The sequence below is a fragment of the Glycine max genome, chromosome 4 (assembly GCF_000004515.6).
Source record: "Glycine max cultivar Williams 82 chromosome 4, Glycine_max_v4.0, whole genome shotgun sequence".
Classification (NCBI taxonomy): Eukaryota; Viridiplantae; Streptophyta; class Magnoliopsida; order Fabales; family Fabaceae; genus Glycine; species Glycine max.
Window position 1 is genome coordinate 17,269,695 of NC_016091.4, and position 18,110 is coordinate 17,287,804.

The 18,110-nt window shown below is 31.6% G+C and overlaps 3 protein-coding genes across 12 annotated transcripts; 1 reads left to right on the forward strand and 2 right to left on the reverse strand.

Moving 5' to 3' along the window:
• Positions 1-2,032: 2,032 nt before the first annotated feature.
• Positions 2,033-4,601, reverse strand: LOC102661830 (inactive protein RESTRICTED TEV MOVEMENT 2). The gene is made up of 2 exons (XM_006578351.4): positions 4,355-4,601; positions 2,033-3,455 (listed from the first exon to the last, which is right to left on the reverse strand). Exons 1-2 carry the CDS (start codon positions 4,542-4,544, stop codon positions 2,224-2,226), a joined length of 1,422 nt encoding a protein of 473 aa, XP_006578414.1. The 5' UTR covers positions 4,545-4,601; the 3' UTR covers positions 2,033-2,223.
• Positions 4,602-7,073: 2,472 nt separating this feature from the next.
• Positions 7,074-7,625, forward strand: LOC100815579 (uncharacterized). Its single transcript, XM_006579092.1, has one exon. It carries the CDS (start codon positions 7,074-7,076, stop codon positions 7,623-7,625), a length of 552 nt encoding a protein of 183 aa, XP_006579155.1.
• A 7,654-nt stretch (positions 7,626-15,279) lies between these two features.
• On the reverse strand, positions 15,280-17,957 carry LOC102661973 (T-complex protein 1 subunit eta). Of its 10 annotated transcripts, none has more exons than XR_005891051.1 (4): positions 17,536-17,938; positions 15,869-15,975; positions 15,629-15,724; positions 15,280-15,547 (listed from the first exon to the last, which is right to left on the reverse strand). XR_005891051.1 is itself a non-coding variant. In XM_006578352.4 (2 exons), exons 1-2 carry the CDS (start codon positions 17,668-17,670, stop codon positions 17,263-17,265), a joined length of 261 nt encoding a protein of 86 aa, XP_006578415.1. In that variant the 5' UTR covers positions 17,671-17,915; the 3' UTR covers positions 15,988-17,262. The 10 variants fall into 10 exon arrangements, 1 of the variants encoding a protein (XP_006578415.1); XR_005891048.1 differs by having other exon boundaries at positions 15,827-15,975; XR_005891049.1 differs by having other exon boundaries at positions 15,869-15,961; positions 17,536-17,930.
• Positions 17,958-18,110: the final 153 nt, after the last annotated feature.

Genomic DNA, 18,110 nt, shown 5'->3' on the forward strand with positions numbered 1-18,110 from the left:
GGATTCGAACCCATGACCAACAAGTCACCAAGGCACAACTTTACCGCTGCACCAGATTTCTTTAAAATGCACCTTTGACCTCAGTCTCAACACAAGAATGAATTGCATTGTACCAAGACAACGAAATCAAACAGAGTAGAAAATGAAACCTTGAAACCCTATGATTAATATGCAAACAAACAAGCTTTTTTGTTCAAAACAGGTGTTAAAAAGCTATATGATATATGCTATAAAGTGAAAACATAATGCTTTCTACACCATTAATTGGCTCAGATACAAAGTGTGAGAAAAAAAACATAACAAATAAGCAATCAGACTCACCACTGGCTGGTTCCAAACAATCATGCAAATGAGAAGATTACAAACTAAATACTAATTGCATTCATAATCAACAATAAAATCAAACAAACACAGAGTGGTGAGCGAGAGCTTTAGCGAAAAAGAAATTCAAATTCCTTAGATTTTGAGAGAATTTGAAATTCTAGCATTTTAACTGTTTAAAATATCTTGTAAAAATATTAGAATTTATTTTTTTTAAATATTCTTTCCAAACAAGATATTTTTCTATAAAGCATTAAATTCCATAAAAAAATGAATTACCTTGTTAAATATCTCCATCCAAACACATGATAAAAATGTTTTTGATAGTCACGATTCTAGTGAACACCAAAACTAATCATAATGGCGTGAATCTTATGGGGATGGACATATAGAACTCAAAAAAGTTTTTTGTTCAAATATTAAAGTTGCATGCAGTTCCTTTGGGTGTGATCATAATTTGAGTGCCTTTGAGATTCATTTTTATCTACTACTTGCAGTTGATTATTTGCTTTTGTATTTTAAGTCCATACGAAGAAATGATGAACCCATTTGAAGCAAAAGAATGAATAATTTGTTTGTGATGAATTAGCCAAGAAGCAACTAGGAAAATTTGTTTATAATGTCAATGGTATTTCATGCAATGATAATTAGGTTGTGGATAATGATGAAAGTTCATCTAACATTGAGAGTTTAGATATATATATAGACTACTTGGATATTCCAAATAAAGAAGACTCGATCAAGATGGAGAGTAAGCTAATGGTGATGGTAGTGTTACCCTGTTAATGATTTGGAGATTCTTAATTTTGATGATGACTTTAATGGAGATGGAGAGATGCCATGGATAATGAAGGTGATAAGGGTCATATGGAAGATGGTTATTATGATTTGAGCTTGAATGATTTGCTGGAGTAATGATCTAGAGTTGGATTGTTTGCTTTTGCTTTTGGTATTATGAGTAGTGATCAAAACTTATAGAAGTTGAGTTTGAGACATTCAAGTTGTATGTGACTGTGTGAGCTTTTATTCGTTTTCATGGAAAGTTTACTTAAATGTTGGTAGTGATTTTAAAGTTATTTAAATGAGTGTGTTTATAATTTTTTTTTTGGGGCTTAAGATCTCTCTATTTGTATTACGATTATACGATGTAAGTGTTATATACTTTTTGATTTTAAGTAGTATCTTAATTTTAATTACTTTGGGGTTTATGTTGTTAATAATGGTCCAAAATTTTGTTTAAATGTAGAAATGACGGTGTTCTGGTTTAGCGTATTGCTTAATGTTTTTTTTTTCATTTTCTCCTGTAGATGTACTAGTACTACTATTAGTTTTGAAAATAATCTCTGAAATTAATTTTTAACAACTATTTGTTTTTGTATATTTATCTTGCGCGCATGTATATAATTTTTCTGAAACACCACTTTTTAGTGTGGCCTATGCCTTACGTCACTTCATCAAATTTAAGAGACTCATCCATGTGATCAATTAAGTAAACCAACTCATGATTAATTAATTTTCTAATCCTAGAGAATTTTGACAAATTAAAAATAAATAAATTAATAGATTATTTTATTTTGCTTATCCATTATAATTCATTAAATACATCCCTTTTCACACCCTTGTTTACTCTTTGTGCCCCAAAATTGCATTGAGTTGTCACTTAGGCATGATGCGGAGTTCAAGGAGAAAAGAATGATAAACAATTGAAAGGAGTAAAATTGCGCAAGTAGCACAAATGTTATTTTAAAGCATAATTGCATACACAAAGAGCCCTGAACAAATAACTTCTGAAGCAAATATGCTTCTTCTACAATATTTTTGCAAGTCCTTATTTATTGAAAGGAAACTCTTTAGTAATAAAAAAACCATGTGAAAGGAAATAGATGTGATGCCATTAATTGCCTATGGTCTACGTGAACGAAGCTTGTAGGTACCATAAACTCCAAGTGCCACCACAAGAACTGCTGCACCCATGTATACTATCCTTTGTTTATCTTCTTCATTGAATTTCTTGGCTAGACTAGTTATAGCTTGAGAAGCAGAAGCAGCCACTTCCTTAATTCTTGCCCTTGTTGTTGATTCAGGAATGGCCTTCTTATCACTCTTTTTTCCAACATTATTGCCAATTTTACCATTTATTTCCCTTCTCTTCTCTCCTTCAGATGGGCCCAAACCTTTGCTTTCTTCCTTCCCTTCCTTGTTAGGGGAATCATCCACCATAGCCTTTTCAGGTGGCTTTCCTGATTCCCAAGTCTTCTTGGAATGGTCTTCAGTTTCTTCCTTTTCAACAAGCTTTTGCTTTTCCACATTTTCGTCAATTTCTCCTTCAGAATTTTGCTCTCCTTGAAGCTTGCCATTTTTTGCTAGTGTAGCATTTGGGGGAATTACTTCTTGACCCTTTTGAGGCATAGATTCTTCTGTGTCTTGTGATGGTGTTGAAGTTGAACCCTCATGACCTACTTGTATTTTACTATCAACTTTTGTTATAGTATCTTTTGTGCAAATTTCTTCTTGACCCTTTTGAGCCTTAGACTCTGGTGTGTCCTGTGATGAGGTTGAAGAAGCCTCATGAGCAACTTGTTTTTTACTATCAACTTTTGTAATAGTATCTTTTGTGGGAATTCCTTCTTGACCCTTAGACTCTTGTGTGTCTTTTGGTGGGGTTGAAGTTGAAGCCTCTTGACCAACATGTTTTTCACTTTCAACTTTGGTAAGTGTAGCTTTTTGGGGAATTCCCTCTTGATCCTTTTGATGCATGGACTCTTGTGTGGCATTTGGTGGAGTCGAAGTCACATGATTAGCTTCTTCTTTACTGTCTTGATTATCATCTGTAGGAGTACCTTCTTTTTCTTCCTCTGGATTTGATTCTTCTTCTTCTGATGGTTCTTTGGGTGGTTCTTGTTCAGTTGGTTGTGTTTCTAGCTTAGGGACTTTCCCTGGAATTGTTGGTATTGTAATGATGACAGTTTTTCCATCAAACTTTCCCTTAATTTTGTTAATGTCACAATACTCTGGAAATTGATATAATGCATTGAAACGTGCCCTTTTATTGTTTCCAAGTGATCGTTCGCCATGAATTCTCACCCTTGAAAACTCGTACTCAATTTTTGCTCCAATATGCTCTCGTACAAAACCTGTACAAAGGAAAATCATGGGAAACAACATGCACATGATTATAGAAAAAGGAAAATGGTCAACTTACACTCCAAAAATGAGGCATTGGGTAGAAGGAAGGAAGAAAGATAAAAAAAGAAAGAGAAAAATAATAGATGTGATAAATGATTGACAAGGAATGAATAGAGAATTAAGAAGAAAAATGTTGTTGAAACAAGATCAAAGAGAAAAGAGATGCATATAATAATAATGACTACTACAAAAATTACTTTGACAAAAGGAAGAAATTTAATAGACATCTAAATCCTTATCCAATATTTAGAAAGAGAAAAAAAAATATAGGTATGATAAGATTAATGATGTGATAGAAAGAAATAAAAACAAAAGATATTTATAGAGTGTTTAAAATAATAGAGTATTTATTTATTATTACTCTAAAAAAATAACAATTTCAATTTCAGTCTATCGATATATCTGTTTTTTTTCTTTAAATTTAATTGTTTATATCGGTTTGTGTAGTTTTTCAATTATTTCAATTATACTTCTAACAAGAATTGTAACGAAGGGATACCATATTATTGATTTGTATTATATAGAAAGTATATAAAATAATTAAATAAAAATTAAAATGTAATAAAGTCATTTTGTTTTACTCAGTTTGAATATAAAAAATTATATATATATATATATATATATATATATATATATATATATATTACTTTTCTAAAAAAAATAATATATTATACATTCATTACATTTTTTTTTGTTAATTATTGGATGAAATTTTGAGATGAAGGACTTAATTTAACCAATTAAAAAATTAGGAGGAAAATCATCTCTTCATAAATTTGATACCTACTGAACAATTAAAAAATTAATGCAAGTAATAGAAAAGGAGCAGTAAGTAAACCAAACGAACCATCAGGAATGTGAACAACTAAGATGACTGATTCAGAAGTTTCCTTTGTTTCATATTTCGCTTCCAAATCTTCGAAGGATTGCGTGGTAGCCATTTTCCTACAATTGTGCTTTGATTTTATTTTTTTTCCTTTCAATTTCAGCAAATTAAGTACGGCAATGCGAGAATGGATACGATGTTTCTTGATCATTATTTGGTGGTTCCTCCGATCTTAATAGTGAATAGTTGAGAAGTTGAGTTTTCTTAAAAGTGAAACCATACCTTTTTGCCTGCATTGGTTTTCCTACATGATTAAACTTCTTGAATTTCCCTAGTCATCTGTGAGGTATAACTTCATTAATAAATAAAGTGAAAGTTCTCTGCTTGACTATTACACTTCATATTCCAGAAAGAGGGGGCAAACGTTTTTTTTTAATATATATATATAGACACACACACAAACAATATTCATGATACCTATTGTTCTATAAAGCATAATTACTCCTACATTTCCATTGACTACTAGAATGTTTCTAATTAAGAAGCATTAAAAAGGGAATTAAAAGAGAAATGAATTACTTGCAGGCTTGCACTATGCACCTTAGATAAAGATATTGGAAGAAGTAAAAATAAAGAAATTATAGAAAATAAATTTAATAAAAAATTAAAATTAAATTTTTTTATGTCGTTCTTTTTAACACAAAATTATTATTTTATTCTTTTATGTTATAAAATAATTTATCTTTTTTTTTAGAATTAAAAAATAGCACTCACTATTTTACTCCCATTTCATGTCTCTTAAATGGTAAATACTTTTGGTAAAACCGACCAATTATTATAACTCTTCTATCTTTTTCAACGCATCTAAATAAGATTTTTTTTTCTTTTTTAATTTTATCTTCTTATTTCACCTCATTCAAGTAAGGTGTAAGAGGACTAATTTTTTTTTAATGAATTCAATTTAATATTTTTTTTACTTATAATATAATGCCATACACATTATGAATTAAAGGTCTGTTTGGTGGTAAGAATGATCTATTCCAGAGAAAAATGAGTACAATATATAATATATAGATGAGAGTATTGTCAAATAATTACATATCAATAATTATAAATTAAGGGTCTGATTGATGGTCAAAATAGTACAAGACATGATCCTGTCTTGTTATAATATGTTGTTTATTATGTGAATATGTTGCAATCAATAGGATATAATAAGCTCACATCTCTCTATTTATCTATATATATTATTATAATATTTAAACTATTAAAAAAATATGTATAATAATATTATGCTAACAAATAAAAGATTTATAATATAATAAATATAATGTATACTGATATATTAATTTGTATGACAGTTGTATAATTTATTTTATTCAATAAAATTATATAATTTATTTTCTTATTACTTTATATATAGTATTACATATTATTATAAATAAACGTTGAATATTATATGTATATGTATATATACATATACATATATATATATATATATATATATATAGTATTAAAATATACATAGTAATATGTAATATAAATTCACTGTAAAATAATATACACCGTATTTATTTATTTATTTATTTTATAAAACTATTTATTTTATAAAACTATATATAATTTTGATATTTTATAATTTTAAGAAAAGTTTTATATTTTACTTGGTGAGTTGTAAGTAAAAGATTTAAAACAATTTAACTAATTTAATTTATGAAATGAAGTGACAGGGTAATTCTTTAGTAGCAAGTTGCAACCATTGTTCCCAAAAGAACTTAAATAGAGGCATGAAAAGGGCCAAAAATGTCTTTCACCGAACAGGTACCAAGAAATGAAGAGAAAAACTGTAGCTATAGTAATCCCTTCTGTCTTCCTTCCTTTCCTCTGCACATCTAAAAAATCCATGATGTGCTGAATTGGAAAGATGCAGCATCTACACAGATAGCCTTTACAAATTTTTTAATTTTGACACAAAAAAGAATAGATGTATCATGCTAAATGAATAGCCAAATCACTCAGTAAACAAAGAAATAAATTAGCTTGGGTGATAGAATAGCAGTGTTATTAAAAATGAAATTCTATATCAATATCAAGTGTAGAGTAAAAAGGCTTTCCAAATCTGTGACAATACTTAAACATGCGCCAGCGCAAGAATAATTAAACACGCTAAATAAGATTTGCTCAAAAGTTTCTATAAGCTTGTAATGCATATATAGTGGGGTTCTTAACGTTGTACTAAGTTCACTTAATTTATCCAACATCAAGGCTTTTATATAGGTTTGGTTGGGTTATGTAAGTGAAAAATGTAGAGGCCAAAAATAAAAGCTACCACCAAAAGTAATGATCAAGAGTCAAATGAGTTAAAATTTTGTTTTGCATCCATATACTTTTGATAAGATGTGATTATTGGAACTGTCTAACAAACTATAATAGATCAGATTTTTTATGTTATTTTTTAGGAAAAATAAAAGTTATGTTGACTAATAGGATAAAACAGTTTTGGTCCTATTCTCTAGGCATGATCTATTAGTGATGTTATCTCTGTGTTAGCAGCTATTTTCTTTTTTATGTTTATAAATACGTTGCTTCATATCTAAATAAAACAAGCCTTTGTAGTCTCAATTTCCTTTACGCTCTCTTTCATTCTTTAATACTTATGTCTGTTGTTATTAACAAAAAACATCAAATTGGTATCTAGAGCTCTTATCTTTAAGGGATCTATGAATTGAGAGAAATCGTAATGGAGGGAGAAACATCATACACAGTAGGTCCACCACCAATTTTTTATGGTGAAGAGTACGAATTATGGGCTACAAGGATGACCACTCATCTTGAAGCTTTGGTTTCACAAGTAGTAGAAGAAAACTATGATGTTCTTGAACTACCTTTAAATCCAATGGTGGCTCACATGAAGAATCATAGAGAGAGGAATACCAAAAAGGCTAAGGCTAAAAATTGCCTTTTCTCTGTTGTGTCAAAAATTATTTTTACAAGAATTATGAACTTCAAGTCTGCCAAACAGATTTGGGATTATCTTAGATCAGAATATCAAGGCTGTGAAAGAACCAAAGGCATGCAAGTACTCAACTTGGGCAGAGAATTCAATATGCAGAGCATGAAAGAGATTGAAACAATTAAAGGCTACACTGACCGGCTATTAGGTATAGCAAATAGAGTGAGGTTTCTTGGGAAGGACTTTCCTGATGAAAGAATAGTGCAAAAAATACTGGTCACTATACCCGAGAAGTATGAATCGAAGATATCAGCATTGGAGGAGTCTAAAGACCTGTAAATCATCACCTTGGGAGAACTCATAAATGCTCTACAAGCCCAGGAGTAGAGAAGAATGATGAGACAAGAGGAGGTGGTACAAGGTGTGTTTCATACGAAAGCACAAAATTCAAAAGGTGGCAAAGACAAGAAGAACAACAAATGGAGGAACAAAAAACCAGAAGGCTCCAACAAGCTGCAAGGTGAGACCTTTCCTTCTTGTCCGCATTGCAAAAAGACAAATCATCCTGAAAGAAAATGTTGGTGGAGACCAGATGTCAAGTGCAGAAATTATGGCAATATGGGACATGTAGAGTGAATATGCAAGTCCAAATCAGAAGAGGCAAAGGTGGCTGCGGAGGAACAAGAAGATAAGCAACTCTTTGTCGCAACATGCTTTGCCACAAGCAATAGTTCCAGTGATTCATGGTTAATAGACAACAGTTGCACAAACCATATGACTAATGACTTGAAACTCTTTAAAGAACTTGACAACGGGAAGGAATACAGAAATGATGTTTTTGATAAATTTTGTGAAGAAGCTGGTATTGAGCACCAACTCACCGTAACTTACACCCCACAACAAAATGGTGTGAATGAGAGAAAAAATAGAAGTATCATGGAGATTACAAGGTGTATGTTGCATGAAAAGGAGTTGCCAAAGAAGCTATGGGCGGAGGCTACAAACACTGCAGTATTTTTACTTAATAGACTACCTACAATAGTTCTGCACAAAAAAACTCCATTTGAAGGCTGGTTTGGTTACAAACCAGATTTACAAAATCTAAAAATCTTTGGTTGTGTTTGTTTCTTTTATGTTCCACAGGTTAAAAGGGAAAAACTTGATAAGAAGGAAGAACCCGGAGTTTTCATTGGATATAGCAACACCTCCAAAGCTTACAGAATTTTCCAACCTCAAAATGGAAAAATTCTTGTGAGTAGAGATGTCAAATTTATGGAAGATCAACAATGGAGTTGGGATGAACCAATAAGGAAGCAGCTGCCAGAAATCCCATAGTTCCTTGATGATGATGTAGATGACATTCTTGTCAGAGGTACAAGATCTTTATCTGAGATTTATCAAAAGAGTAATGTAGTTGTCCTATAACCTGTAGAATTTGAAGAAGCTAAAAAGAATGACAAGTGGATAAATGCTATGAAGGAAGATTTGAAAATGATAAAAAAATGACACGTGGGAGCTAGTGGACAGACCTTAACACAAACAACCTATAGGGGTAAAATGAGTTTATAGAACCAAACTTAATCCAAATGGTTCTATAAATAAATACAAGGTCGGGTTGGTGGTGAAAGGCTATGCTCAGGTGTTTGGAGTGGATTTTTTAGAAACCTTTGCCCCAATTGCACGTCTGGATACAATTAGAATGCTACTTGCCTTGATTGCACATAAAAGGTGGAAAGTTTATCATTTAGATGTAAAATCTGCCTTTCTAAATGGTTACTTGCAGGAAGAGATTTATGTAGAGCAACTTGAGGGGTTTCAAATCAAAGGAGAGGAGCATAAAGTTTACAAGTTGAAAAAGGCATTATATGGTCTTAAACAGGCTCTTAGGGCCTGGTATAGCATAATAGATGATCATCTTCAAGATCTTGGATTTGTCAAAAGTCCAAGTGAGGTTGCATTATATGTGAAATTGGTAGATGCAAACTTAATCATTATTGTTGTCTATGTTGATGATTTATTTGTGACAGGAAGTGATGAGAAACTCATAAAGGAGTTTAAAGCTGAAATGCTTAAAGCATTTGAAATGACAGATCTTGGCTTGATGAGTTTCTTTTTGGGAATGGAGGTGAAACAAGATCATGATGGAATCCTCATTCACCAAAAGAAGTACACAAGGGAAATACTCAAGAAGTTTCATATGGAGGACTGCAAAAGCACTACATCTCCAATGAACCAAAAGGAGAAATTTAGCAAGGTTGATGGAGCTGATAAAGTTGACGAAATGCATTACAGAAGCTTGATTGGTTGCTTAATGTATCTTACTGCAACTAGACCTGACATTTTGTTTGCAGTAAGTATACTTTCAAGGTTCATGCATTGTGCTAGTGAAATTCATCTTCAAGTTGCCTGTGATACCCTCTACCCCTCACATATATACTAACAAAGGAATAAAAATTCAAATATTAATTAAAAGTATTTTTATTTTTTTTACATTTTTAAATACAAGCCTTTCAAAGGGATAAAAGGCTCACATTCAATTTCTTCTACATCATATAATAAAGTCATCTCGGTTCAAACAAGACCGTCTAAGACTTCATACAATTAATATAAAACCCTATACCCCAATGCCACATCCTATCAGAGCGTTGTGTCTCGACGTCTTTCAACACAAGGTTCCTTAAAGCAATTCACCTAGTCATCTGCTCCCCCGAACACAAAGTTCAAGATCATCACAAGATCCAAACACGAACAACACACGGGGAGTGAGTTATCACATTCCTAACTAATAGAGAAACAAGACAACTAGATATACATATCATATAAACCAAATAAAACTTACTTACACGTAATTCACGTAATTCCACCACTTTGTCATTCAAAGTTCACTTTTCATCCATCAATCACACTTTTCAATCATCAATCACATTACACAAGAATCACACGCTCTGATCAAGACACAATAACACATCAATTCCATAATAAACAATTAGCAAGCACATGAGACAGTTATGCTAAGACTCAAGCCTATATGCAATGTGGTACCATGTCAATGAAAGATCACCCTGGACGCTTAGGAGTACATAACAAGACACACCACACAATGGGTTTGTCAGGTCACTCTCACTAAGTAAGATCATAGGGAGACCAGTCAGGGTCACGATGTTTTGCGAGAATGCTCCAACCATATGGGATCAGCATAGGCTTAAAGGAGCACTCAAACCCGGTGACCCCCAAGGCCTACACTCCGAAGAGTCCGTCAGGGTCTCTCCCTCCTGATTCAGGTCCAACCCCTAAAATCATTTTAGCACACAAACACTGCTCGTGAATCATACAATACCCACGATCTCACACTCGTGTTTTAAACACGTACAACATATTGCGCTACAATTTGACACTGGTTCCTAAATAGGAAACCTACACTTTCTCTTTAACACTGGTTCCTAAATAGAAAACCTACACTTTCTCTTTAACACTGCGCATTTACACTTTTCTCAAGATAACACTGGTCAGGTTATTGTATAATTCACAGCTTACAACACAAATAATGTCACATCAAGAGTTAATCACACACTTATTCACAACCAAAACTCGTTCACAATTTCACATCTCATAATGTCACAATCCACTATCACATGTTTTCACGTATCTCACAATTCAACACCTGTTCTACTTTACACTTTGACTCAATCTCAATAACAATATTAAAATCTCAAGGCAACATATTATTCCACAATTCATCACATATTTCATTTATAAGCACTGCTCATGAATTATACAATACCCACGACCTCACACTCGTGTTTCAAACACGTTTAACACATTGTGTTACAATTTAACACTGATTCCTGAATAGGAAACCTACATTTTCTCTTTAATACTGCGCATTTACACTTTTCTCAAGATAACACTGGTCGGGTTATTGTATAATTCATAGTTCATAATATAATTATTGCCACATCAAGTGTCAAACACACACACTTATTCACAAAAAAATATCATGCCAACAATTTAACATCTTATAATATCACATCAACCATCTCGTTTTTACATGTATCTCGCAAATTAACACATTCAACTTTATACTACTCAATCTTCACTATAATATTATAACACCATTATAATAACTTATTACACCTTATAACTCATATATACTTCACACAATAATAATATTTGCATGATACAATATATATATATATATATATATATATATATATATATATATATATATATATATATATATATATATATATATATGTATATGTATATATATGTATATGTATATAGTAAATTAAACTACATTGTTTTTAATCAAAGGATTTCTATAACAATTAATTTAATATTACATCAAAAGAAATTACCACTAGGCATTAACCTTACAATTTTTTTTAATTTATTATTCTAGTATTACAATAATTATATACACGTAACATGTTGGTCATCATCGTAGAAAAATTAGAACAAGATAATAATTTGTATAAAATAAGTCATTGAATAATATTATTTAAAATATAATTTACGTTAATAAAAAAAAAACTTAATTTTTTTAAGGGGTTCACACTCAACAAAAACACATCAATTTCACAGCAATTTCTCATTGGGACGTCAACTGATTCATCAAACATATATAATTCACTGTCATAATTATAAGGATAAAATGAAAATTATAAAAACACCCCAAAATTCATTCCAATTGATATCTCTAAGGATTCCTACACATGTTCTCACTAATCTCCAATTGTGAATAACTCATCCCTTACCTCTAAGCGGGCTCATGTGTCTTCAGCCAACGATAGCAGCATCTTTACTGGTTCCCTGAGATTCCTTCAGCTTTTTCCTCTAACTGGTCCGATAGAGTTCCCAAACGTCAGAGAGAGAAGGGATTGAAGCCTCCACTTGTACTGTCTTGGTGTGATTCCTTTTTCTCTCTCCGTGAATATTATCTCGCAAATCCCAATGGTGAAGATGTGAGGAACTGAATCGCGAACTACATATCAAAACTTCATGAAAATCCAACGGTCAACGAAATCGAGGTTGTAGTTTTACTGATGTCGTTTTGGGTTTCTGCGGGAAAGGAAAAGGCTACGATGCGAAAGGTATTTCTCTCAGCTCAAAAATGATATCAAAATTCCCAACAGTGAGAATGCTCGGAATTGGGTTGCGAACATGGTGCTCAAATTTCACGACGATCTAACAGTGAATGAGTCCGAGATCGTCGTTTTTCTGAGACAGGTTTGGTGGACTGCGGGAAAAAGAAAGTATTTTGAGAGGAGAAGGGGAAAAACGAAAATGAGGGAAAGAAGAGGCATCGTCAGTATGAAAACTGACCTAACATCGCTATTTATACCTAGGGTACACACAGCTTGTTATTACTCTATTTATTTGTTTTTTATATTTTATAAAAAAAGAACTCTATTTTATTCCCTATCAAATGAATGAATCAAATGTTCTCTTTTTTTTTTCCTTCAAATCATTATTTCTCATTATTTATTTATTTATAAAAACCTGATCATTTTTCTAAAACTCTATTTATTTAAAAATAAAAATTCTTTTTAGATTGGCTTACGAAAAATGGGATGTTACACTGCCAAACAAGTTGTTAGATATGTTAAAGGCACTTTAGACTATGGTATAATGTACTCTCATTCTCAAAATTGTAAGCTCCATAGATATTTTGATAGTGACTGGGTAAGTTGTACTGATGACATGAGAAGCATCTCTGGTTACTGTTTTCCTTTGGTTCTGGAGTCTTTTCTTGGTGTTCTAAAAAGCAAGAAGTTATAGCTCAATCAACTGTAGAAGCAGAGTATGTAGCTGTTGTTGCTGCAGTGAATCAAGCTCTTTGGATCAGGAAAATTATGACAGATTTGCATATGAAACAAGAAGAAAGCACACAGATTTTTGTGGACAACCAGGCTGTAATCTCAATTGCTAATGATCCAGTGTTTCATGGCAAAACTAAGCATTTCAAGATAAAGCTTTTTCTTCTAAGAGAAGTTCAAAGGGAAGGAGAAGTGAAGTTACTGCAAAACAGAGAATCAAAGTGTTGACATTCTGACCAAGGCACTTCCAAAAGCCAGATTTGAATACTTGAGACAAAAGCTTGGAGTTTGCAGTTCCAAAGTCAACGAGGAGTGTTAAGATGTGACTGTTGGAACTGTCTAACAAACTATAGTAGATCATATTTTTATGCTATTTTTTAGGAAAAATAAAAGTCATGTTGACTGATAGGATAAAGCAGTTTTGGTTCTATTCTCTAGGCATGATCTATTAGTGATGTTATCTCTCTGTTTGCAGTTACTTTCTTTTCTATGTTTATAAATACGTTGCTTCATATTTGAATAAAACAAGTCTTTGCAGTCTCAATTTCCTTTACGCTTTCTTTCATTCTTTAATACTTTTGTCTGTTGTTATTAACAAAAAACATCAACTTTATTAGATAAAGATTATGTTTTGCTATTTTAATGTGAAAAGTCAAAATTTTGATTTTAAATAGAGCAGATAATCACATGCTTCAGCCTCAAAAAAATTACATGATACTCTTGTTTTGATCCCTTTCACAGATAATCATGGAAACAAGAGTATCATGTAAATGTTCGTTCTAAATTAGAACAGATAAGCACTTAGCTAATACATATAGTAAAAGCTTCTATCATGAGTCCGTATTGTAAAACAAGTAAAGTCTCTACAGAAAAAGAAAATGTCAGACTTATTCTAATTATGAGATGGGTGATTGTAGTACAAAGATTGCAAAGAAGTCCTTTTAAAATCTTCAACATGTTCTATGCAATCTAAAAGGGATTGCACGCATTAAGCAAATGAAAATAAGATTAATGGAAGAAATGAAATAACTCAAGTTTTTTTTTACATAAGAGGAAGAACCTTGCTGTAACAATAAGGCCACTCTACTTATGGAGACAAGGCTGCAAACATCTATCTTCCTAGATTCCACTAGGTGGAATCCCTTTTTGAAGATTTTGAAGACCAAAGAAAAAAAATATTAATTTAGGAGAGAAACAATTTCCTTTGAGTAATAAATAGAAAATTAAAATGACATCATCTAATCTTAAGATTTTTACCCAACAATTATAACAATAGCTAATAGAATGAACCAACAAATTAGTCAAACTGCAGAACCACCAAAAATATGTTCACACAAGGTTTTTGACCACTTACTTGCTGTAACACAAATTCAGATAACCCAATCACAACTCTGGAGCTCAATTTCAATAAGGCAAAACCAAGCTTGGAACATAATCACTATTAGAAAATATGCTTTCTACATCGGTTATTTATGACTTTCAACATCAGTTTTTGAATCGATGTTGAAAGTACCGACGTTGATAGTATTATCGTTAACATCGGTTTTTTAAAAACCGATGTTAACGTAAAATTACCAACATCGGTTATATAAATAACCGATGTTGGTAATATGAATTACACCCAGAAAATGTATATTAATGTTGAAAGTTAACATCGGTTTTTACAAAAAACTGATGTTAACGAATGCGTTAATGTTGACAGTTAACATCGGTTTTTTGAAAAAACCGATGTCATCGTTAGTTAACATCGGTTTTCTGTAAAAAAAACGATGTTAACGAATGTGTTACTATTGACAGTTAACATCGGTTTTCTGTAAAAACCGATGTTAATGAATTTGTTAATGTTGACAGTTAACATCGGTTGTTTGTAAAAAACCGATGTTAAAGAATGTGTTCCTATTGACAGTTAACATCGGTTTTCTGTAAAAAAACCGATGTTAACAAATTTGTTACTATTGACAGTTAACATCGGTTTTTTCAAAAAACTGATGTTAACTAACGTTAACATCTGTTTTTTACAGAAAACCGATGTTAACGAATGTGTTATTATTGACAGTTAACATCGGTTTTTATAAAAAAAATCGATGTTGTTTTCAGGAATTTTTTTTAAATAATGTCTCTGTTTTTACAAAAAAATCAAAATTTAACCTGTAAATTTAAAATCAGACCACACAGCACACAACATATATCATTTGCATTTTGTTTTCAAATAAGTTTTAGCAAAAAACTAGCTATCAACAAAGGTTATTGAATGTTAAGATGAAACAACAATTGTAAAAAATGTAATGCAAAGTATGTAAATTAATTAAGTAACCTAAAGTTACATAGTTACCTAACATCCTATGTTTGATTTCTAACTTTTAGATAATACTGTGCCCACTGTATGCGAAGTGCCTTGAATCTCTCTGCTTCCAATGGTCTAACTTCATTAAAATTAAAATACTGCATGATCAAATAAAAAAATAAATTAATAATATAATAACAATTATAAAAAAACCAACTTTGTTTGAAATAAACAATTACCGTCTCCTAATTATTCCTGAAAGATCCTAAGATTATCGTGGACATCCAATGCATCACGTAGTAGCCACATTCAGTGATTCCTTTTTGTCTATTACACTAAATACATAATGAAATTTGGATATTAATTAAACGTTAACTACAATTAGTGTACACACACATAAAATATATATAAGTAGAACTTTTATTTCAATCACGTACCTTAACAACATAACATAACCAGACACCAATAACTTATATTACCTCTCACAAGATCATAGAACTGCACTGTGGACAGGCCCAGTCACGGGATCCCCCACATTTTCAGTCACACACCACTTTCATCCAAATCCACACCTATATACATTAACCTAATTAGAAATTAGAAAATAAGAGAAAAGTTACTGCTGCCTCCTTAATTGGAAAATTTGAGATCACAAGGGACAAAATTAAACTATATGCAAAAAATTCGTATTCGTATGTAAATACAAACAAAATATAATAAAATACCTCATAATTTATATTAATGCTAATTTAATATTTTATACATTTATCGGACATCAGACAGAATTGGATGCGTCCAAACTAGAGAATAGATTAAGAGAAATTGGCTAAGCCAACAACCAACATTAATTTCATCCAAGAATTGGATGCGTCCAATTATACACAGTATATTCATGGTATCATTGCAGAAGATATTGTTAATGGTAATTGCAATCGGGCATACAAGAGGAATTGACCGTGGCACTCGTAGGACCACATGGTCCTTAACGTTCTCCAATGATAAAAATTAAAAAGCGTCAAATTGTCATCCATCATCTTACCCTGCCTCTCTACCACCATGCACCATATCTTGATTCATACCCCAATTTTCCTCATAATTGTGACACATTTTTTTAAAATAAATATTATCCGTGTGCCCCCAAAACTAAATACTATTGTCTTTGATAAATAGGAAAACAATAAAATCCCAGAAAAAAAGTAAAAAGAAAAAAAAAAGAAAAAGTATACAAATTCCTGTGCAAGATGTTACACTCATACAAACAAAATACAATATATGCAATTATTTTAATATAATCAACATATATATTAAAAAATAAATAAAAGAAATGAATGAAGGGGTCCAAGTATATTATGCCATCTAAAAAATAGACCTATAGTGGGACCCACATGGAGCATCTAAAAAATAGACCTATATTATGCTACTATTTCTTTTTTATTTAGCTTCAACTCACTTCACTAGTGCGGATTTAATTAACGTTGATAATTTGAGTTAGGATATGCATAAATCTTATCCACATCTTGTCACTAATCAGTTCAAACACTCAAATCATATAGTAAATCATGTTACGTGAACAAATTTTGCTTCTGGACTTCTATTTTTACAGATACAATATTTTCTTTCTTAAATTATAAAAAAAATACATTCTTTCTTAAATAAATATATATATGTAAAAAAACCGTCTCAATCAATGAAAGGATATGTTGATAAAAAATACTGTAGTATATTAAATAAATTTAATTAACATGAACTTATTTTAGTGATTACAAAAAATATATAAAATTATTTGAATAGATATATTTAAACTTTTTAATTTAAAATGTAAAAAAATAATTAATAAAACTAATTTGTAATATTTTTTTACAGTATATGAAATTTAATTTATTATATAAAATATTAATTTTATAAAGTTTTGAGAGTGAACACCATCTTCAATGAATGGCTTGGCCTCCCTTAAAAACTCAGCTGCAAGCAACACCACAGTGGTGGTTCCATCGCCAACCTTTTTCACATTCACAACAATACAAGAGTTCATTTACTAACAAAATTAAAATTCCAATTCCACAGTGTAAAGCATCTGAATGAAGCGAAAATGAAAAGATCTTGAAAGCAGTGGCATTGCATGAGATCGAAGGGAAGTTAAAGTTACCTCGGAGTCCTGAGACTTGGCGATGTCGGCGAGGATTTTTGTAGCGAGGTGGACGATGTCGAGGAGCTTCATGATGGTGGCGCCGTCGTTGGAGATGGTGACGGCTCCCTTGTCGTCATGGATGAGCTTGTCCATGCCGCGAGGGTCGAGGGTGGTGCGGACGACGTTGGCGACGGCAGTGCAGGCATTGATGTTGCTCACTAGCTGTGGCTTCCCTTGCCAAGGTTGAAGATGCAGAAGAAAGAGAGAGAGACAACTAGGGTTAAGTTTTGAACTTCAAAAGTGGGTCGAGAAGTAGCAGTTTTCTGGCTCCTACATTTTTATCTGTTTCGAACCGATATTTCATTTTTATCTACATTTGGGCCTCCAGCCCATGCTCTATCCCACCAAAAATATTACAACCATCACCATTTGGTGTATAAAGGATTTTTACGTGTTAAATCAGAAAGTGTTATATATAATAACTTTAAGTTTATTAATTCTTTATAATAATTATATTAACTCTGATAATATCCAATTATAATAACTATGTATCATTCCCATTTTTTTTTTAATTTTATTTAAATCTTTTAAAA